The 19,604-nt window shown below is 46.3% G+C and overlaps 1 protein-coding gene across 8 annotated transcripts in view; it reads left to right on the top strand.

Annotated features, from left to right (window-relative positions):
- Nucleotides 1-2,163: 2,163 nt before the first annotated feature.
- The window catches only part of SNX31 (sorting nexin 31), a 73,148-nt gene continuing 55,707 nt past the window's right edge, over nt 2,164-19,604 (top strand). For all 8 annotated transcript variants that reach the window (XM_077846749.1, XM_077846748.1, XM_077846747.1 and 5 more), the window contains exons 1-3: nt 2,164-2,340; nt 2,449-2,523; nt 19,239-19,353. In XM_077846749.1, the coding sequence (XP_077702875.1) occupies nt 2,275-2,340; nt 2,449-2,523; nt 19,239-19,353 (256 nt within the window). In that variant the 5' untranslated portion in view covers nt 2,164-2,274. The remainder of the gene's footprint in view (nt 2,341-2,448; nt 2,524-19,238; nt 19,354-19,604) is intronic.

Here is a 19,604-nt window from a genome sequence, read left to right as displayed (position 1 = left end):
GTTCCAGGTCAGCTTCAGGGCTGGCATTAGTGAAAGGAAGGAAATGGCCATTTGGACAATGCTAGGAGGCAGAGGCAGGCCCCAAACATGCGGAAGAAAGATCCCAGGAGGATGGGCTCTGCTCTCCTGGCCTGAAGGGCTCAGGGCCAGATCCCCTGAGCCTGCATGATCAGCCTCTACCCCCAGGGGACACTCAAGGACACCGCTGGTCTTGGCGTAGGGTGGCCTTCCAGTTCAGAGATGGCCCCCATTGGCAGGTGGAAAAACCCTAAGGCCCATCAACCCTAGGCTGAAAAATCCCAGAGTACAGGTATGAACGCAATTTCACAAAGGAAGAAAATGCTTTTCTTCTACTACTTGCCCAAGGACCAACTAAAAGCCACTGAGCTGGGATAGGAATTCATCTTGCTGTTCTCTTAGTCTCTACACTATACTGCCTCCCTAACTTAATGGCCCCAAGTCTCCATTTCCTTTTCTGTATGGCCGGAACCATCAGTGGTTCCTAGCTCACAGTGCTTGTGGAAATTAAGTGATAAAACATACACGAGAGCCCAGCATGCAATAAGTAGGTAAGCATGAAGAAATGATGGGTGTTTGCAAATGTTGGCTCCCGAGTCTCAGATTCCCCCATCAGGCACTCAGCTCTCTCACCTGGTAAGGATTGGTATCACAGAACAAATTGAGGGATAAGGGAGGAAGGGGGTGGGCATGGCTGGGGCGAAGGAAGGCACTTGTTGTGATGAGCACTGGGTGTTATATGTAAGTGATGAATCACCAAATTCTACACCTGAAACCAATTTTACCATGTATATTAACTAGAATTTAGATAAACACTAAAAACAAAAAAATATATATAAGGGACTTTCAGTGTTATCACTGAATCTTAGAAAAACTACTCAGACCAATGTGAAAAAAAAAAACATCACTTGTGACCTTGGAAAAGTTCCTCCATTCTGGTGGTGTCAGTGGCAGGATGTTGCTCCTGAATTCCACCCATCAGAGTTAGGAGATTAGAGGACAGGAGGTATGCGGCAGCCCGGCACCTGCCTTGTGCCCGGTACAGGTAAGCGCGGCATCCCTTCACCTTGTGACCATTTTGGGGTAGGATTCTATCTTGATTTCACTAGAGTAAGGGAATTAGGAGGATTACTTTACGCAGCTACTAAAGATGAAAGCCTGTTGAAAGACCAGAGAACACAGGGTTTACACAAACCCAGCTAACTGGGCGCTGGCACCTATTTAAAACCAGGGCTTCCTGGGGATCAAGAGGGGCCCAAACCACTTCCATCTGATAAGGTTTCTGATATATTAATGAAAAAATATTGTTGAGATTTCTGGTATGTTAATGGGAAAAATGTTTCTCAAAGGAAAAATATTTGGTATTAGGAAATACTAAATCCGGGTTATAAATATTATAGCTGACCTTGCGTGTTAGAGTCAACAAATGTCAACACAAAAAACTCAAGCTAATATAATTGGTCTAGTCTTAGGGCAATTGCTAGATTTACGTATTTCTTGAGACTCTTAATGCGTAGAGCGCCGCAGGCCGGCGCCGCCCACGGCCAAGGGGGCACGTGCTTGGAGAAAACGTGGCCTGGAGTTTGAGGGCGCGCCGGCCTGGGACCCGCCTCTTCCATCCTCTCTGGCCCCCACAAGACAGGCCCTTCGGAAGGCGGCCCCGACACCCCACAAGCCACGGATCAGACCGGGGCCCTGGGGCCGAGGCTCAGAGAAGCGGGCTTCTCCCGGCCGCGCCCTCCCCTCCCCTCCCCGCAAGCAGCCCCACCCGACCGTGGGCGCGAGGTGGGAGGTCGTCCCCTGCCGGCGTGGACAGGACATCTATGTGGCTGGAGCAGCCATTTTCGACTTTTGTGGGCTTTGATGAAAGTCTCAAGACAACTTAGAGGACCTTCTCCCGAGAAGTCTATCGCCCACCTACGCGGGCACCATTTTCCCGCCAGGGAGCCCGGAGAAGTCCACATCCCGGGGTGAAGCCCCTGGTTGGCCTGGGTCCCACGCCCCGCCCCCGCCCCGCGGCCCCGCCCCCGCCGCAGCCCCGCGGCCCCGCCCCCGCCCCGCGGCCCCGCCCCCGCCGCAGCCCCGCGGCCCCGCCCCCGCCCCGCCCCCGCCCCGCGGCCCCGCCCCCGCCGCGGGGTTCCGAGACCAGGCCCGCGCCGCTGCAGACCGCCACCCAGCTGCGCCCCGAGCCGGGAGCCCAGACTCGCCGCCGCGCCTCGGCTCTGCCAGCGCCGTTCCCGGGCGGCCGACACAGCCATGAAGATGCACTTCTGTATCCCGGTGTCCCAGCAGCGGCTGGACCGGCTGGGGGGCCGCTACGTGGTGCGCTGGGGGCCCGGGTCCCGCTGGGCTGGGAGAAGGTCGGCGACCGGGCGGGGCGGGGGCTCACCTGCTCGCTCAGCTCATCCCTGTGTCATCTCCGTGTTGCAGCTGTACTCCGTGTACCTGGACGGGTACCTCTTCTGCAGGGTGCGCTACAGTCAGCTGCATCGTTGGAACGAACAGGTGAGCAGGTTCAAGGCAGGCGAGGAAAAGCTCGCCCCGGGACACCGGCCTTCTTGAGGGCTCCAAGCTCCTAATCTGAACTCGCTATTCCTTGGTGTACCGTCTGTGTATATAGGGTGCCGCTCCTAGGCGACGGCAGCTGGGAGATGAGGGAGTAGGGCTCAGGTGATTCTCCCAACCCCTTTCCGGCCCAACGATCCCCAGCAGCCCCACCTGGCAAGGTGCTGGGCGACGGTGGCCTCCGTGTCAGTAGCAGCTGTTCCCCAGGACAATGTCCCCATTCAAAATGGGTGAACTCAGTCTAGACCAAGGTGTCTTAGGAATCTGGTACATAGGTATTTACCTCCCAGCGTTTGTTAGGCTTACTTCTTTAAAAAGGTGTATCTATTTTTGTTTTCAAGTTAGTGTATAGGTTTCTAGTACCGGCAGGCTGGAAACTCAGGGAATATGACTTCTCAAGACAGGAGGCCATTTCCCACTATAGCTTCTCACTCTGATGCCCTGGTGCATTTTCTCTGGGAGGCAGCCTGATTTATTAGCCTGCTCTAATGGGCTTTATTGTCCTAATAAGGAAGTGTTGCAAGTCCTCAAAATTGGTTAGAGGAGTTGGAAATAAACGTTGCCCTCCCTCTACCTCCATGCAGAGTATTTTCTCTTTAATTATTATTATTAGGTTTTGTATCCTGATTTTATTTTATTTCTTTTTTGTATCCTGATTTTAAAGAGCATATACCTGAAATTAGAAAGAAAGGGGAGACTGGGAAGAGCCTGTGAACCTTGATCTCAGGGTCATGAGTTTGAGCCCCAGATTGGGTGTAGAGTTTACTTAAATGAAAACAAACAAACAAACAAGAAACAAACAAACTTGCTCAGGCAAGAGCTGTGAACATTTTTGGGAGAATCTTTCCAGGCATTCTGGGTTTCTAGTGAATAGATAGACCTTCTGTTGAAGGACAGCTCTCAATTTCATATTTTTACTATTGGAAACATTGCAGTGAGCCTTCCTGCTCATATCAGAGGGCATTGGAAAAGTCTGTTTTCAAGGTATGATTAAGTTTCTTTGAAGTCAACAACAAACAGGTGTAATGTGCTTGTAATTTGTGTGGGCGTCTTTGAATTGCTAGCACCTGCTGCAGTGCCTGTACACCACCCCCCACCCTACCCCCATCCCTGCCCGGAAGGTCCTCAGGAATGATGGGCTGACTCAGGTAGGGAGGGATGGATTCAGACTTCTGCAAGATGAGAAGCTACTTGTGACCAAAACCTGTCTGGGGATTTGGGAGGACTGCTGAGGTTGGCAGATGGAGATCTTAAGGGAAGAGAAAGTATAAGCGTGTTAGGTATTTGGAGGAGGACGTTGAGGTATCATCTCCCCAATAATCTGTTCTTTCTAATGTGAGGTGGGATTGGGGAGGTTGTTGTTCACAACGTGAAAAGCAGGAGACAGCAGTGGGGAGCAAGAGGGTGTGGAATTGACTGACCACTTCCTGGCTGGCCACCTTACCTCTTCTCTGACCTGCAATTTTTTCATTGAAAATAATAAGCACATAGGTGGTCATGGGTGTCAATGTCCCAGAGTACTTGTGAAGAGTGGGGGCCAGTTTCTCCCAGAGCCTGGGACATGGTACGTGCTCAGGAAACATTTATTGATTGAAAGGCTTGAAGAATTCCCAAAATTTGCCCTCCTTAAAAATGCTTATTTTCAGAAAAACTAAAATCTATCAAACCTTAGCAGTTTCAGAAGCAGCAACATAGGGTGAGTAAACTTTTACTCTAGTTCTTCTATTTTGGAAACCATGAACAACAAACTGTTTTTCACTTCAGTGGACTCTTTTTTTCTCCCAAAGATTTATTTATTTGAGAGAAAGGCACACCCGTGGGTGGAGGGGCAGAGGGAGAGAATCTCAAGCAGATTCCCCACTGGGCATGGAGCCTGACACGGGGCTTGATCTCAGGACCCATGAGGACATGACCTGAGCCAAAATCCAGAGTCGGATGTTTAATCAACTGAACCACCTAGGCGCCCCACTGCAGTGGATTCTTAAATATTGCATTGCCACAGCCTGGTGCCCAATGTGAGGTATAGATTAGATATTAATTAATATTTCTTATTTGTCCCAAATTTTCCAAAATCCCAAAGTGGAGATTTTTTAATCCTTTTCCAGCTACCTTACACCTTGCACTTAGCATTTTTCCTCTTTTAGTAGGAACAACTTCATTTTAAAGAAACTATTTAGAACCTAGGTGGCTATATGCATTATTAATTTAAAATAACGATAAACAGTTAAACTGTGTGTTAAGGTTGGTACCAAGATCTTTACATGTAATAGTATGTTTGATTTTTACAGAAGTTCTATGAGCTGGGATTATAATTAGCCTTACTTAACAGATGAGAAAACTGAGGCGCAACTTGCCCTAGATCAAACTGCTAGTTAAGTATTGGAGCCAAGATCCAATCTCCAGAAACTGCTCTGGCCCATTACATTTTGTGGTTTCTTCCTAAAGTTAACAAAACAAATTGTATCGGTAAAACAATTGGGTCCTAGAGTAACAAGCTTTTACTCTATTTTGGAATAACATAAAACTTCCCAATTTTAAAAAGGTGTTCGGTGTGGCGAGTTTTGGGAAACGTATCCAATACTACCACCATGGTCAAGATAAAGAACAGTTTTTTCACTCTAAAATTTCCTTTGTCCTCTTTGCCCTTGATCCTCTCCCTCCACTTCTGACCCCAGGCAACCAAGGTCTGCTTTCCATCTGAGTGAGTTCCAGACACAGAATTTTATTCAGGCTGCCCAGCAAGCCTCCGCAGGGTCAGCAGTACAGTCATCATTACTCCCGTTTTGTAGATAGTCTGAGTCAGGTTGTGAGATTTAGCAAATAAAAACACAGGCTCCCAGTTAAATGTGACTTTCAGATAAACAACAAAGAAGTTTTTAGATAAGAAGTTCCCTGCAGTATTTGGGACATACTTAACTGGACAACTCATATTTTGTCTGGCAACCCTGAGTCTGAGAAAGTTTGGGGGATGTCTCTTAGGCACTTCTCAGCTAGATTTTATTCTTCCTATCCCACTGAAGACGTGAAAATGGCTCAGAATTCTTAATCTGATGTAATACCACTATAAAAAAGGAAACAATAAAAGGCCCCATCTGGGGGTGCGTTTGATGAGTAGAAGTGTATTTCCTAGGAAGCTCTATATCTTGATAGAATAAAAATTTCATCCTAGAGAATTAGCTGATTTATTTATTAAGAAATATTGACTAAGTTCCTCTTAGATCCCATGCACTGTGGTATATCACACGCAGATGGCACTTCAGCATGTGTGATTCTTGACTTTAAATATTGGATTTCTGTTTTGTACATTGGATAACTTTGAGATTGAGGAACGGCACTTGCCCAGGTGAAGTGGCCCCTGCTCTTTGTCTGCCAAGCTGTGCGGAGGCTAATTCCTTAAGGTGGACCCAAGGGAGGCTGAACCTGGCTGTGCTTGCAAGATGCTGGTTGTGACCAGTGCCCTCTGAAGTCCTTGCCCGCAGCCCTGGCCCACGGTGAGGTTGCCTCCAGGCCTGGCAGCTTGCCCCTCTGCTTTTGAGTGCCACTCATCTCTCTGCCATGTGAAATGCCTGACCTGACTTTTCTCTGTGCCTTTAGCTAAGTAAAACCAGTTTGATTTGTGCTCTGCTCTTGCCTACACCACCTTCCTCTAAGGGATTTAGAGAGACCTGCAAAGGAAATATTTTACCGGCTCATTCTGACCACGTGTTAAAGATGAGGCCATCCTGTGTAAGTGACACTGGACTCTATGAAAAGGATACATGCATTTTTGCAAACATGGTGCCAATATCAGATATGGCAGTGGACATCAGCCATAAAATCTCCGTAGAATCTTACAAAAGAGCCTTCAGTGGGAGTGGAAATGCTCTATGAGCCTGGATGCACTAGTTTAGTCTTCTTCTCCACCCCCCCCCCCCCCAAACCAGGTACTGACCCAGTCTAGTTCCTTCCGTATTCAGATTCTCTGTTTGTATCAGGCTGGCCTATTCATCACCTCATCACCTCTGACTACCTCACTTCCACCTCCTGGGAAGACTTCTGCTTTCTGGCCCACTGGTCAGGGACCAGCCCTTTTTCAAGATCCATCTCTAGCCTCACCTCCTCTGGGAAGTCTTCCTTGATTGCGTGAGATGCTTTTCTCTGATTCCTGTGTCATTTCATGTTTAGACCTTGTTATAGTCCTCTTTTTGTGTATATACTTTGCTTCCCTTGGTTATTTAGTTTCAAAAGTCAAATATTTAAATGAAGGAATGAATGAAGTCTGTAGGCATAATATACACAGCACAGAATCCTTTAGTAGATGCTTACTGGAGATTAGGAAGAGGAGAAAAGGGGAAGAAGGGAGAGAAATGAGGGAGAGAAGGGAAAAGTAATGAAAATCTGCCATTCCTTGGCTTCTAGGACCTTGGTTAAAGTCACTTCATCTCTCTGATCTCCAGGTTACTGTGATTGTCATGCAACTTTGATGTGAAGGTGGCAAGATGGCATGTTAATGGTGATGATTACCTCAAAGGGCTATTTTGAGGAACAAATGGAATAACATACAAGCTGCAGACTAATGTTCTTTGGTACCAGATGCCACAGTCTGGCTCTGAACTGTGACCCTTTATCTGGTAAACCTGGGGTTTTGATTCAAAGGACCCTTGGAGAGGTAGGATGGATAGCTCAACTTTAGGAACTGACATTAGGAAGTACACCATTTGTGTCTGTAATTCCACCTGTCCCGGGTCATCACTTTGAGATAAGTATGGGGGGCTAGGAGTGCATAAGGTGGGGAAGGAAGTGATATTTTCCATTGGCCAGTGAAGTCCTCTTCAAGTTAAAAGGCAGAACTGTATGATGGAAAATCAGTGCAGGAGATTGTGCTGGGATTAAAAATATATATTATCTAAACATGGTCTTTCAAAAACAAAAACCCCAAACAAACAAAACATCTCATAATAAAAGAACAAAAGAGGTGTGTTTTCCTTTGGATATCTTTGAACAATTTTGGAAAGAGTCTTTGGGCTAAACTCTAATACCAGGTAATTCTTAGTATGCTATTGATTTTAATAGCTAAACTGTGTGCTGAGACCAGTAGACAGGTTATATTCTGATGGAGTTGAAAAACTGGGGAGTCAATGATTGATGTTTGGCAGACTTAACTACTCAGTTTATGATATGTTTATTTTCCCCCTTAGACCAGTTTTAGAGAGGGGAAGGGAAAGATTCCTTGAGAAGTCAGTTCAGGTTATAAAATCTGCTGGAAGAGTTTTTGGGCTGTGATGGGTATTAGAACCATAAGCCTTGGTGACTTTCCCCCCAGCTTTTGACTTTATGGTAGGGGCTTCCCCAAGATACTATACTATCTTGCCTGTAGAAAACCCAGGAAGCTCTGGTGGCTCAAGGCTGCTGTGATTCAAACTAATTTGAGAGCATCTTCGACATTTGTGAATGCATGCCTAGGAAGACAAGTGCCTTTTTTTTTTTTAAATATTTTTTTTAAATTTTTATTTATTTATGATAGTCACAGAGAGAGAAAGAGAGGCAGAGACACAGGCAGAGGGAGAAGCAGGCTCCATGCACCGGGAGCCCAACGTGGGAATCGATCCTGGGTCTCCAGGATCGCGCCCTAGGCCAAAGGCAGGCGCCAAACCGCTGCGCCACCCAGGGATCCCGACAAGTGCCTTTTAAAGGACACTTAATCCATTAATCAAGAAATAGTCTCATGTGAAGAAGACAATTCTCTTCTCCTATTTAATGGAATTAGCAGAGCTGGGGTACATATGTCCCAGGTTGTTTGAGCAGCCTTGTTGGTTTGATGCTCCAACTGGGGTGTCTTTGGACAGTGTTTAGCATAACAGGAAAATTACCTTGAATTAAAAAAAAAAAAGAATTGTTGCTATAATATTTTATATTACCAGATTTAAAGCAGGAAAGATTGCAAATTTCAATGGCTATAGGGGCCAGGCAGGTGATTTAAATGAGAGGCATGGATCAGGTGAGAGGCAATGGGGACTGGTGGGAACTGCTTAAGCTTCCTCTATAGGGGATGATTACTTGAGGAATGTAAACCCAGTGATTCCAGAACCTCTGATTTTTCAAGAAGCCAGAACATCAGGTTTTTCTTTTTTTTTTTAATTTATTTTTTATTGGTGTTCAATTTACTAACATACAGAATAACCCCCAGTGCCCGTCACCCATTCACTCCCACCCCCCGCCCTCCTCCCCTTCCACCACCCCTAGTTCGTTTCCCAGAGTTAGCAGTCTTTACGTTCTGTCTCCCTTTCTGATATTTCCCACACATTTCTTCTCCCTTCCCTTATATTCCCTTTCACTATTATTTATATTCCCCAGATGAATGAGAACATATAATGTTTGTCCTTCTCCGACTGACTTATTTCACTCAGCATAATACCCTCCAGTTCCATCCACATTGAAGCAAATGGTGGGTATTTGTCATTTCTAATAGCTGAGTAATATTCCATTGTATACATAGACCACATCTTCTTTATCCATTCATCTTTCGTTGGACACCGAGGCTCCTTCCACAGTTTGGCTATCGTGGCCATTGCTGCTAGAAACATCGGGGTGCAGGTGTCCCGGCGTTTCCCTGCATCTGTATCTTTGGGGTAAATCCCCAACAGTGCAATTGCTGGGCCGTAGGACAGGTATATTTTTAACTGTTTGAGGAACCTCCACAAGTTTTCCAGAGTGGGTGCACCAGTTCACATTCCCACCAACAGTGTAAGAGGGTTCCCTTTTCTCCGCATCCTCTCCAACATTTGTTGTTTCCTGCCTTGTTAATTTGCCCCATTCTCGCTGGTGTGAGGTGGTATCTCATTGTGGTTTTGATTTGTATTTCCCTGATGGCAAGTGATGCGGAGCATTTTTCTCATATGCATGTTGGCCATGTCTATGTCTTCCTCTGTGAGATTTCTCTTCATGTCTTTTGCCCATTTCATGATTGGATTGTCTGTTTCTTTGGTGTTGAGTTTAATAAGTTCTTTTAGATCTTGGAAACTAGCCCTTTATCTGATACGTCATTTGCAAATATCTTCTCCCATTCTGTAGGTGGTCTTTTAGTTTTGTTGACTGTATCCTTTGCTGTGCAAAAGCTTCTTATCTTGATGAAGTCCCAATAGTTCATTTTTGCTTTTGTTTCTTTTGCCTTCGTGGATGTATCTTGCAAGAAGTTACTATGGCCGAGTTCAAAAAGGGTGTTGCCTGTGTTCTTCTCCAGGATATTGATGGAATCTTGTCTCACATTTAGATCTTTCATCCATTTTGAGTTTATCTTTGTGTATGGTGCAAGAGAGTGGTCCAGTTTCATTCTACTGCATGTGGATGTCCAATTTTCCCAGCACCATTTATTGAAGAGACTGTCTTTCTTCCAATGGATAGTCTTCCTCCTTTATCGAATATTAGTTGCCCAAAAAGTTCAGGGTCCACTTCTGGATTCTCTATTCTGTTCCATTGATCTGTGTGTCTGTTTTTGTGCCAGTACCCCACTGTCTTGATGACCACAGCTTTGTAGTACAACCTGAAATCTGGCAGTGTGATGCCCCCAGATATGGTTTTCTTTTTTAAAATTCCCCTGGCTATTCGGGGTCTTTTCTGATTCCACACAAATCTTAAAATAATTTGTTCTAACTCTCTGAAGAAAGTCCATGGTATTTTGATAGGGATTGCATTAAACGTGTATATTGCCCTGGGTCACATTGACATTTTCACAATATTAATTCTGCCAATCCATGAGCATGGAATATTTTTCCATCTCTTTGTGTCTTCCTCAATTTCTTTCAGAAGTGTTCTATAGTTTTGAGGGTATAGATCCTTTACATCTTTGGTTAGGTTTATTCCTAGGTATCTTATGCTTTTGGGTGCAATTGTAAATGGGATTGACTCCTTAATTTCTCTTTCTTCAGTCTCATTGTTAGTGTATAGAAATGCCACTGACTTCTGGGCATTGATTTTGTATCCTGCCACGCTACCGAATTGCTGTATGAGTTCTAGCAATCTTGGGGTGGAGACTTTTGGGTTTTCTATGTAGAGTATCATGTCATCGGCGAAGAGGGAGAGTTTGACTTCTTCTTTGCCAATTTGAATGCCTTTAATGTCTTTTTGTTGTCTGATTGCTGAGGCTAGGACCTCCAGTACTATGTTGAACAGCAGTGGTGAGAGTGGACATCCCTGTCTTGTTCCTGATCTTAGGGGAAAGGCTCCCAGTGCTTCCCCATTGAGAATGATATTTGCTGTGGGCTTTTCATAGATGGCTTTTAAGATGTCGAGGAATGTTCCCTCTATCCCTACACTCTGAAGAGTTTTGATCAGGAATGGATGCTGTATTTTGTCAAATGCTTTCTCTGCATCCAATGAGAGGATCATATGGTTCTTGGTTTTTCTCTTGCTGATGTGATGAATCACATTGATTGTTTTACGGGTGTTGAACCAGCCTTGTGTCCCAGGGATAAATCCTACTTGGTCATGGTGAATAATTTTCTTAATGTATTGTTGGATCCTATTGGCCAGTATCTTGTTGAGAATTTTTGCATCCATGTTCATCAGGGATATTGGTCTGTAATTCTCCTTTTTGGTGGGGTCTTTGTCTAGTTTTGGAATTAAGGTGATGCTGGCCTCATAGAACAATTTTGGAAGTACTCCATCTCTTTCTATCTTTCCAAACAGCTTTAGGAGAATAGGTATGGTTTCTTCTTTAAACGTTTGATAAAATTCCCCTGGGAAGCCATCTGGCCCTGGACTCTTGTGTCTTGGGAGGTTTTTGATGACTGCTTCAATTTCCTCCCTGGTTATTGGCCTGTTCAGGTTTTCTATTTCTTCCTGTTCCAGTTTTGGTAGTTTGTGGCTTTCCAGGAATGCGTCCATTTCTTCTAGATTGCCTAATTTATTGGCGTATAGCTGTTCATAATATGTTTTTAAAATCGTTTGTATTTCCTTGGTGTTGGTAGTGATCTCTCCTTTCTCATTCATGATTTTATTAATTTGAGTCTTCTCTCTCTTCTTTTTAATAAGGCTGGCTAATGGTTTATCTATCTTATTAATTCTTTCAAAGAACCAACTCCTGGTTCTGTTGATCTGTTCCACAGTTCTTCTGGTCTCGATTTCGTTGAGTTCTGCTCGAATCTTTATTAACTACCTTCTTCTCTTGGGTGTAGGATCTATTTGCTGTTTTTTCTCTAGCTCCTTTATGTGTAAGGTTAGCTTTTGTATTTGAGTTCTTTCCAGTTTTTGAATGGATGCTTGTATTGCGATGTATTTCCCCCTTAGGACTGCTTTTGCTGCATCCCAAAGATTTTGGATGGTTGTATCTTCATTCTCATTAGTTTCCATGAATCTTTTTAATTCTTCCTTAATTTCCTGGTTGACCCTTTTATCTTTTAGCAGGATGGTCCTTAACCTCCACGTGTTTGAGGTCCTTCCAAACTTCTTGTTGTGATTTAGTTCTAATTTCAAAGCATTATGGTCTGAGAATATGCAGGGGACGATCCCAATCTTTTGGTATCGGTTCAGACCCGATTTGTGACCCAGTATGTGGTCTATTCTGGAGAAAGTTCCATGTGCGCTTGAGAAGAATGTGTATTCAGTTGAGTTTGGATGTAAAGTTCTGTAGATATCTGTGAAATCCATCTGGTCCAGTGTATCATTTAAAGCTCTCGTTTCTTTGGAGATGTTGTGCTTAGAAGACCTATCGAGTATAGAAAGAGCTAGATTGAAGTCACCAAGTATAAGTGTATTATTATCTAAGTATTTCTTCACTTTGGTTAATAATTGATTGATGTATTTGGCAGCTCCCACATTCGGGGCATATATATTGAGGATTGTTAAGTCCTCTTGTTGGATAGATCCTTTAAGTATGATATAGTGTCCCTCTTCATCTCTCACTACAGTCTTCGGGGTAAATTTTAGTTTATCTGATATAAGGATGGCTACCCCTGCTTTCTTTTGAGGACCATTCGAATGGTAAATGGTTCTCCAACCTTTTATTTTCAGGCTGTAGGTGTCCTTCTGTCTAAAATGAGTCTCTTGTAGACGGCAAATAGATGGGTCCTGCTTTTTTATCCAGTCTGAAACCCTGCGCCTTTTGGTGGGGTCATTAAGCCCGTTCACATTCGGAGTTACTATTGACAGATATGAGTTTAGTGTCATCATGATATCTATTCAGTCCTTGTTTTTGTGGAATGTTCCACTGAACTTCTTCTTAAAGGGGAATTTTAAGAGTCCCCCTTAAAATTTCTTGCAGAGCTGGTTTGGAGGTCACATATTCTTTCAGTTCCTGCCTGTCTTGGAAGCTCTTTATCTCTCCTTCCATTTTGAATGAGAGCCTTGCTGGATAAAGTATTCTTGGTTGCATGTTCTTCTCATTTAGGACCCTGAATATATCCTGCCAGCCCTTTCTGGCCTGCCAGGTCTCTGTGGAGAGGTCTGCTGTTACCCTAATACTCCTCCCCATAAAAGTCAGGGATTTCTTGTCTCTTGCTGCTTTAAGGATCTTCTCTTTATCTTTGGAATTTGCAAGCTTCACTATTAAATGTCGAGGTGTTGAACGGTTTTTATTGATTTTAGGGGGGGATCTCTCTATTTCCTGGATCTGAATGCCTGTTTCCCTTCCCAGATTAGGAAAGTTTTCAGCTAGAATTGTTCAAATACATATTCTGGCCCTCTGTCCCTTTCAGCGCCCTCGGGAACCCCAATTAAACGTAGGTTTTTCTTTCTCAGGCTGTCGTTTATTTCCCTTAATCTATCCTCATGGTCTTTTAATTGTTTGTCTCTTTTTTCCTCAGTTTCCCTCTTTGCTATCAACTTGTCTTCTATGTCACTCACTTGTTCTTCCACCTCGTTAACCCTCGTCGTTAGGACTTCTAGTTTGGATTGCATCTCATTCAATTGATTTTTAATTTCTGCCTGATTAGCTCTAAATTCTGCAGTCATGAAGTCTCTTGAGTCCTTTATACTTTTTTCTAGAGCCACCAGTAGCTGTATAATAGTGCTTCTGAATTGGCTTTCTGACATTGAATTGTAATCCAGATTTTGTAACTCTGTGGGAGAGAGGACTGTTTCTGATTCTTTCTTTTGAGGTGAGGTTTTCCTTCTAGTCATTTTGCTCAGTGCAGAGTGGCCAAAAGCAAGTTGTATTGGGAAAAGGAGAAAAAGAGAGGAGAGAAAGAAGGAAAGAAAAGAGAAAGAGAAAAAAAAGGAAGAAAAAAAACGAAAAAAAAGAAGAAAAGGAGAAAGAAAAAGAAAGAAAGGAGAAAAAAGGGGGGTGGGGGAAGGAAACAAATCAAAAAGCAAAAAAAAAAAAAAAAAAAAGGAACCACGGGGGAGTATCATCTGATTCTGTGTACTTTAAGTCCCTTGACTTCCCCTGGAACTTGTCCGTCTAGCTGGTCTTCTGGGGGAGGGGCCTGCTGTGCTGATTTTCAGGTGTTAGCAGTTGGGGGAGCTGCTCTGCCCCTGCCTGGTGCAGGGCTCAGTGGGGGTTGTTTACCCCGTGAGGCCCCAGGAGCAACAGCCCTAGTGGCGGGGCCAGCTCTGGAGCCCTGGAGTCAGCCCCCGCAGTCACCACGGAGCTCTCCGTCTGCAGGGCCTGGAGGCTCCGGGGCGGGGCCACTGATCTGCTCAGCTCGGGGCAGGAGCGTCCTCACGGTCCTGGGCCCTCCCGGCCTCTGCCTGTTCCGGGGGAGGCGGGATCCTGGGCTGTGTTCCGGCGCCCTGTGCTGCGGGGCCTGCACTGGATTGGCGCTCCCGCCCCACAGCCCCCTCCGCGGAGCCGCCCCCGAGCCCCCCCCAGCTGCTCCCGCCCCACAGCCCCCTCCGCGGAGCCGCCCCCGAGCTGCTCCCGCCCCACAGCCCCCTCCGCGGAGCCGCCCCCGAGCCCCCCCCAGCTGCTCCCCCCCCCGCAGCCCCCTCCGCGGAGCCGCCCCCGAGCCCCCCCCAGCTGCTCCCACCCCGCAGCCCCCTCCGCGGAGCCGCCCCCGAGCCCCCCGAGCTCCTCCCGCCCCTCAGCCCCCTCCGCGGAGCCGCCCCCGAGCCCCCCGAGCTGCTCCCGCCCCGCAGCCCCCTCCGCGAGCCGCCCCCGAGCCGCTCCCGCCCCGCAGCCCCCTCCGCGGAGCCGCCCCCGAGCCCCCCGAGCTGCTCCCGCCCCGCAGCCCCCTCCGCGGAGCCGCCCCCGAGCCCCCCCGAGCTGCTCCCGCCCCGCAGCCCCCTCCGCGGAGCCGCCCCCGAGCCCCCCCGAGCTGCTCCCGCCCCGCAGCCCCCTCCGCGGAGCCGCCCCCGAGCCCCTCCGAGCTGCTCCCGCCCCGCAGCCCCCTCCGCGGAGCCGCCCCCGAGCCCCCCCGAGCTGCTCCCGCCCCGCAGCTCCCTCCGCGGAGCCGCCCCCGAGCCCCCCCGAGCTGCTCCCGCCCCGCAGCCCCCTCCGCGGAGCCGCCCCCGAGCCCCCCGAGCTGCTCCCGCCCCGCAGCCCCCTCCGCGGAGCCGCCCCCGAGCCCCCCCGAGCTGCTCCCGCCCCGCAGCCCCCTCCGCGGAGCCGCCCCCGAGCCCCCCCGAGCTGCTCCCGCCCCGCAGCCCCCTCCGCGGAGCCGCCCCCGAGCCCCCCCCAGCTGCTCCCCCCCCCGCAGCCCCCTCCGCGGAGCCGCCCCCGAGCCCCCCCGAGCTGCTCCCGCCCCGCAGCCCCCTCCGCGGAGCCGCCCCCGAGCCCCCCGAGCTGCTCCCGCCCCGCAGCTCCCTCCGCGGAGCCGCCCCCGAGCCCCCCCGCGCTGCTCCCGCCCCGCAGCCCCCTCCGCGGAGCCGCCCCCGAGCCCCCCGAGCTGCTCCGGGTCCCCCCGTGCGCGCTGCAGCCCTTAGGGAGCTCGGCGCACTGTCCCGGGGCGCAGGTGTCTGTTACTGTCCCCGGGAGCCCGAGGGCATCCCCGCCCTCCTGGGTCCTGCTCCACCTCCCCGCGAGCCCCTTTCCGCCCGGGAAGGTCGGTGCAGCTCCTGCTCCTCCGGGACGGGGCTCTCCTGTCCTGGGGACACTCGCCCCGGTCTCAGCCCTGCTCCTCGCGGGGCCCCTCCCCCTTGGAGCCCTTTGTTTCTTTATTTCTTTTTCCCCGTCTTCCTACCTTGATAGAAGCGCGAACTCTTCTCACTGTAGAGTTCCAGCTGGTCTCTCTTTAATTCTCAGGCCGAATTCATAGATTTTCAGGATAATTTGAAGGTTATCTAGGTAATTTGGTGGAGACAGGTGATTTGGGGACCCTACTCTTCCGCCATCTTGCCCCTCCCCCCAGGTTTTTCTTTTTTAAAATAACTTTATTTTTGTGGACCAGTTATAGATTTACAGAATAATTGCAAAGATAGTAGAGAGAGTTCCCATATATCCCTGCACTCGGTTTGTCCTGTTGTTTTCCATGGAACAATTGTAACAATGAGCGAATATTAATACATTATTATTAAGTATGGCCTACAATTCAGCTATATTTCTTTAGTATTAGCCTAATGTCCTATTGCTTCCCTAGCATCCCATTACATTTACTTGTCTGCTTACACTCCTCTTGACTATGTCAGTTCCTCAGACTTTCCTTGTTTTTACTGGCCATTTTGAGGTGCACTAGTCAGTTATTTTGTGAGGTATCCTTCTGTTAGAATCTGATGTCTTTCACATGACTGGGTTGGGGTTATGTAAGACCTCAGAGGTCAATGTTATTCTTATATCACAGGAGGAGTACCTACCATCATCATGACTTAGCACTGTGGATGCTCACCTTGATCACCTGACTGAGGCTGTGTTTGTCAGGTTGGACCACTGGATTTGTCTGATATGTTAAATGTTAAAAATGTACTCTTTTTCCTCCTTTTCCAAAGTATACCCTTTGGAAGGAAGTCGGTATGTGTAGTCCACGCTTAAAGAGTAGGGATTAATGCTCCATCTCCTTGTGGGGTGAATATCTACATAAATTATAAGGATTCTTCACAGATTTGTCTCTTCTCTCCTATTTATTTATTCAGTAATTTATTTTTTAAAAGATTTATTTATTTATTTATTCATGATAGTCGGGGGGGGGGGGGGCAGAGACACAGGCAGATGGAGAAGCAGGCTCCATGCCCAGAGCCCGACGCGCGGGACTCGATCCAGGATTGCGCCCTGGGCCAAAGGCAGGCGCTAAACCGCTGAGCCACCCAGGGATCCCCTATTCAGTAATTTATATCTGCATAGACTCCTGGATATTACTTTATGCTTTGGGTTATACTTCAATACTGCCTTAATTTTGTTATTTTAGTGGTTCCAGCTTTGATCCATGGGAGCTCTTTGTCTGCTCTTGTGCCTCTTTGACACACAGCCATTGTTGATTTTTTTTTTTTAGTACTTTCTTGTTTTCTGGTGCTACAAAATGCTCCAGACTCCTCTTATATATATCTCTTGCTTTGGTCATGGTTGCTTTAGTTGGGGGAATGGTTAAGAGAAACCAAGATCTTGGACTAGGTATGGTATGTTCGTTGTTACTGTAGTGTTGTTGTTTCTAGGCCCTCTTTGCTGATGGAGCAAGGAAATATGTGTATACACATACCTATAAATATTTTTATATGTAGCCATATGCACCTATGTTAAGCCAAATATGAGTTCATACCAATATCTCCAACTATAATCTGTCACCACATGGATTATTCTAGCCTAGTCCTCTTGCTTATCTGAGTACTCTTCAGTATTGAAAAACCTGGCTCCCATCACCTGTCATCCATTTGCCTAATTATCTTACCTATAGGCAGGCATTTGCTAAACTTTCTAGATCTTAGACCAATGCTGTCCAATTTTCTGCACTGATAGAAATGCTCTATGTTTGCCTTGTCCAATTCAGTATCAACTTGCCACAAATATAATTGAGTATTTGAAATGTGGCTAGTACAACTGAGGAACTGAATTGTAGATTTTATTTCATTTTAATTGATTTAAGTTTAAGTAGTCACAGGTGGCTTAGTGGCCATCATATTAAGTGGCATAGCTCTCGGCCATTTTAAAGATACTGGTTTTTCCTTGAGTGAGATAGGAAGCCATGAAGGATTTTGAGCAGGGCAATAGATTGATCCAGCTTACCTTTTTTAGAATGTTACTTGAGGTGCTGTATTAAGAATAAATTGAAGGGGGTTAAGGGCAGAAGTAGAGAGATCTGTCATAAAGCTGCTGCAATAATGGGGCAAAGAGAGGACAGTGGTTTGAACCAGGGTGATGGCAGTGGGGGTGGAGAGGATTGGTAAGATTCTTGATGTATTTTGAAGCCATGGCCTATGCAAAGTTAATATTCACCAGATACACACTGTATTTGTGATAAAAGCCATGGACTTAAAATTCTTATCTGTTTGTTTCTCTTAAATCTGTTTTCATTTTCTTTAAGCCACTGACTAGGGCAATAGTAAGAGCTTTCACCCTTCTTCTCCAGGCATACCATGTTAAAACCTGATTCCTGACTAGTTTCTCCCTTTATGTATTTGTTTGTTTGTTTTTGTGTGTTTATTTATTTATTTAAAGATTTACTTATTTCAGAGAGAGTGGGAAGAGGGGCAGAGGGAGAGAGAAATCTCCAGCAGGCTGACCATGGAGCCCAATGCGGGCTTGATCTCCGACTCTGAGATCATGATCTGAGCCAAAGTTAAGAGTCAGAGGCTTAAATGACTGAGCCATTCAGGCACCTCTCCTTTCTCATATTTTAAAGAGAATGATGCCATGCCTCATCTGCAAGCTGCTACTGTAGGTATAGGGCTGGAATGAAGGAAGATGCACTTTTTGATTATCTTAATTTAAATCATATTCTTCATAAATCCACTATTTTGCTTACGTAAAAATAATTACCACCTTGGTCTTGGATCAACATTTGGGTGAGTGGGAGGGTGGGAAGGGGCCGCACTAGGTTTCTACTGGCATCATATGTTAGCCTTATAGAAATTTTATATACCAGCACTGTTCAATAGAAATATAGTATGAGCCACATATGTAATTTAAAATTTTCTGGTAGCCCAATTAAAAAGCATAAAAAGAAACAGTGAAATTAATTTTAATATACTTTATTTAATCAAGCATATAAAATATTATCATTTTAACATATAATCAATATAAGAAAATACTAGCAAAATATTTTACTTTTTAAAAAATTTGTACTAAGTTTGGCAGTCAGGAGTGTATTTTATACTGATGGCATATATCAATTCGGACTAGCCATATTCCCAGTGCTCATTATCACTGGCTGGTGGATAACATATCAGATAGCATGCTATAAACATCTGCTGTATGTTCAGATTTGATGGTGGGGTGGAGAATTAAATTCCTAACTGTCATCATTGGTATCACAGATGCTATTGAAGAATGAATTGAAGAAACATTGTATGGTGTGAGTGGTAGGCAGTCTTGCAAAAACAAGTGAAAAATTAAAATGTATCCCAGATCTACTAAACTCAGACTGGAGAGGTCAGTTTGTAGTATGTCTAGTCTAATAGTATTTTCAGAAAGTGATCCTGAAATAAACTCTTCCTTAAGAAAATCAAAGCATCACCTTTTCCTCCTTTAGGTCACCAGGAAGGGTTAATTTTCAATTAAGTACTAGAATGAGACTTGTCCCAAGAGGAGGCTTTGGTGTCTCATCAATCTTGAATTGGAGATTCTTTGTCTTAACTGTGTTTTCTGGATCTTTCAGCTGAGGCGGGTCTTTGGAAATTGCCTGCCACCCTTTCCACCAAAGTACTATCTTGCAATGACCGCCTCCATGGCTAATGAGAGAAGGGACCAGCTGGAACAATATTTGCAGAATGGTATGTATTTGGATTTTATTTTTATAGATTTCTTGAGATACAGATCACACACTGTAAAATTCACGCATTTAAAGTGTGCAATACAGGGGCACCAGGGGGCTCAGTCAGTTAAGCATCCACCTTCAGCTCAGGTCATGTTCCCCGGGTCCTGGGATCAAGACCCAGGTCAGGCTCCCTGCTTAGTGGAGAGCCTGCTTCTCTCTCCCACTCCTCCTGCTTGTGCCCACTCTCTCTCTCTGTCAAATAAATTT

The sequence above is a fragment of the Canis aureus genome, chromosome 14, assembly GCF_053574225.1.
Source record: "Canis aureus isolate CA01 chromosome 14, VMU_Caureus_v.1.0, whole genome shotgun sequence".
Lineage (NCBI taxonomy): Eukaryota > Metazoa > Chordata > Mammalia > Carnivora > Canidae > Canis > Canis aureus.
The sequence above is the reverse complement of the archived record's forward strand: the minus strand, read 5'-3'. Positions and strand labels throughout refer to the sequence as shown.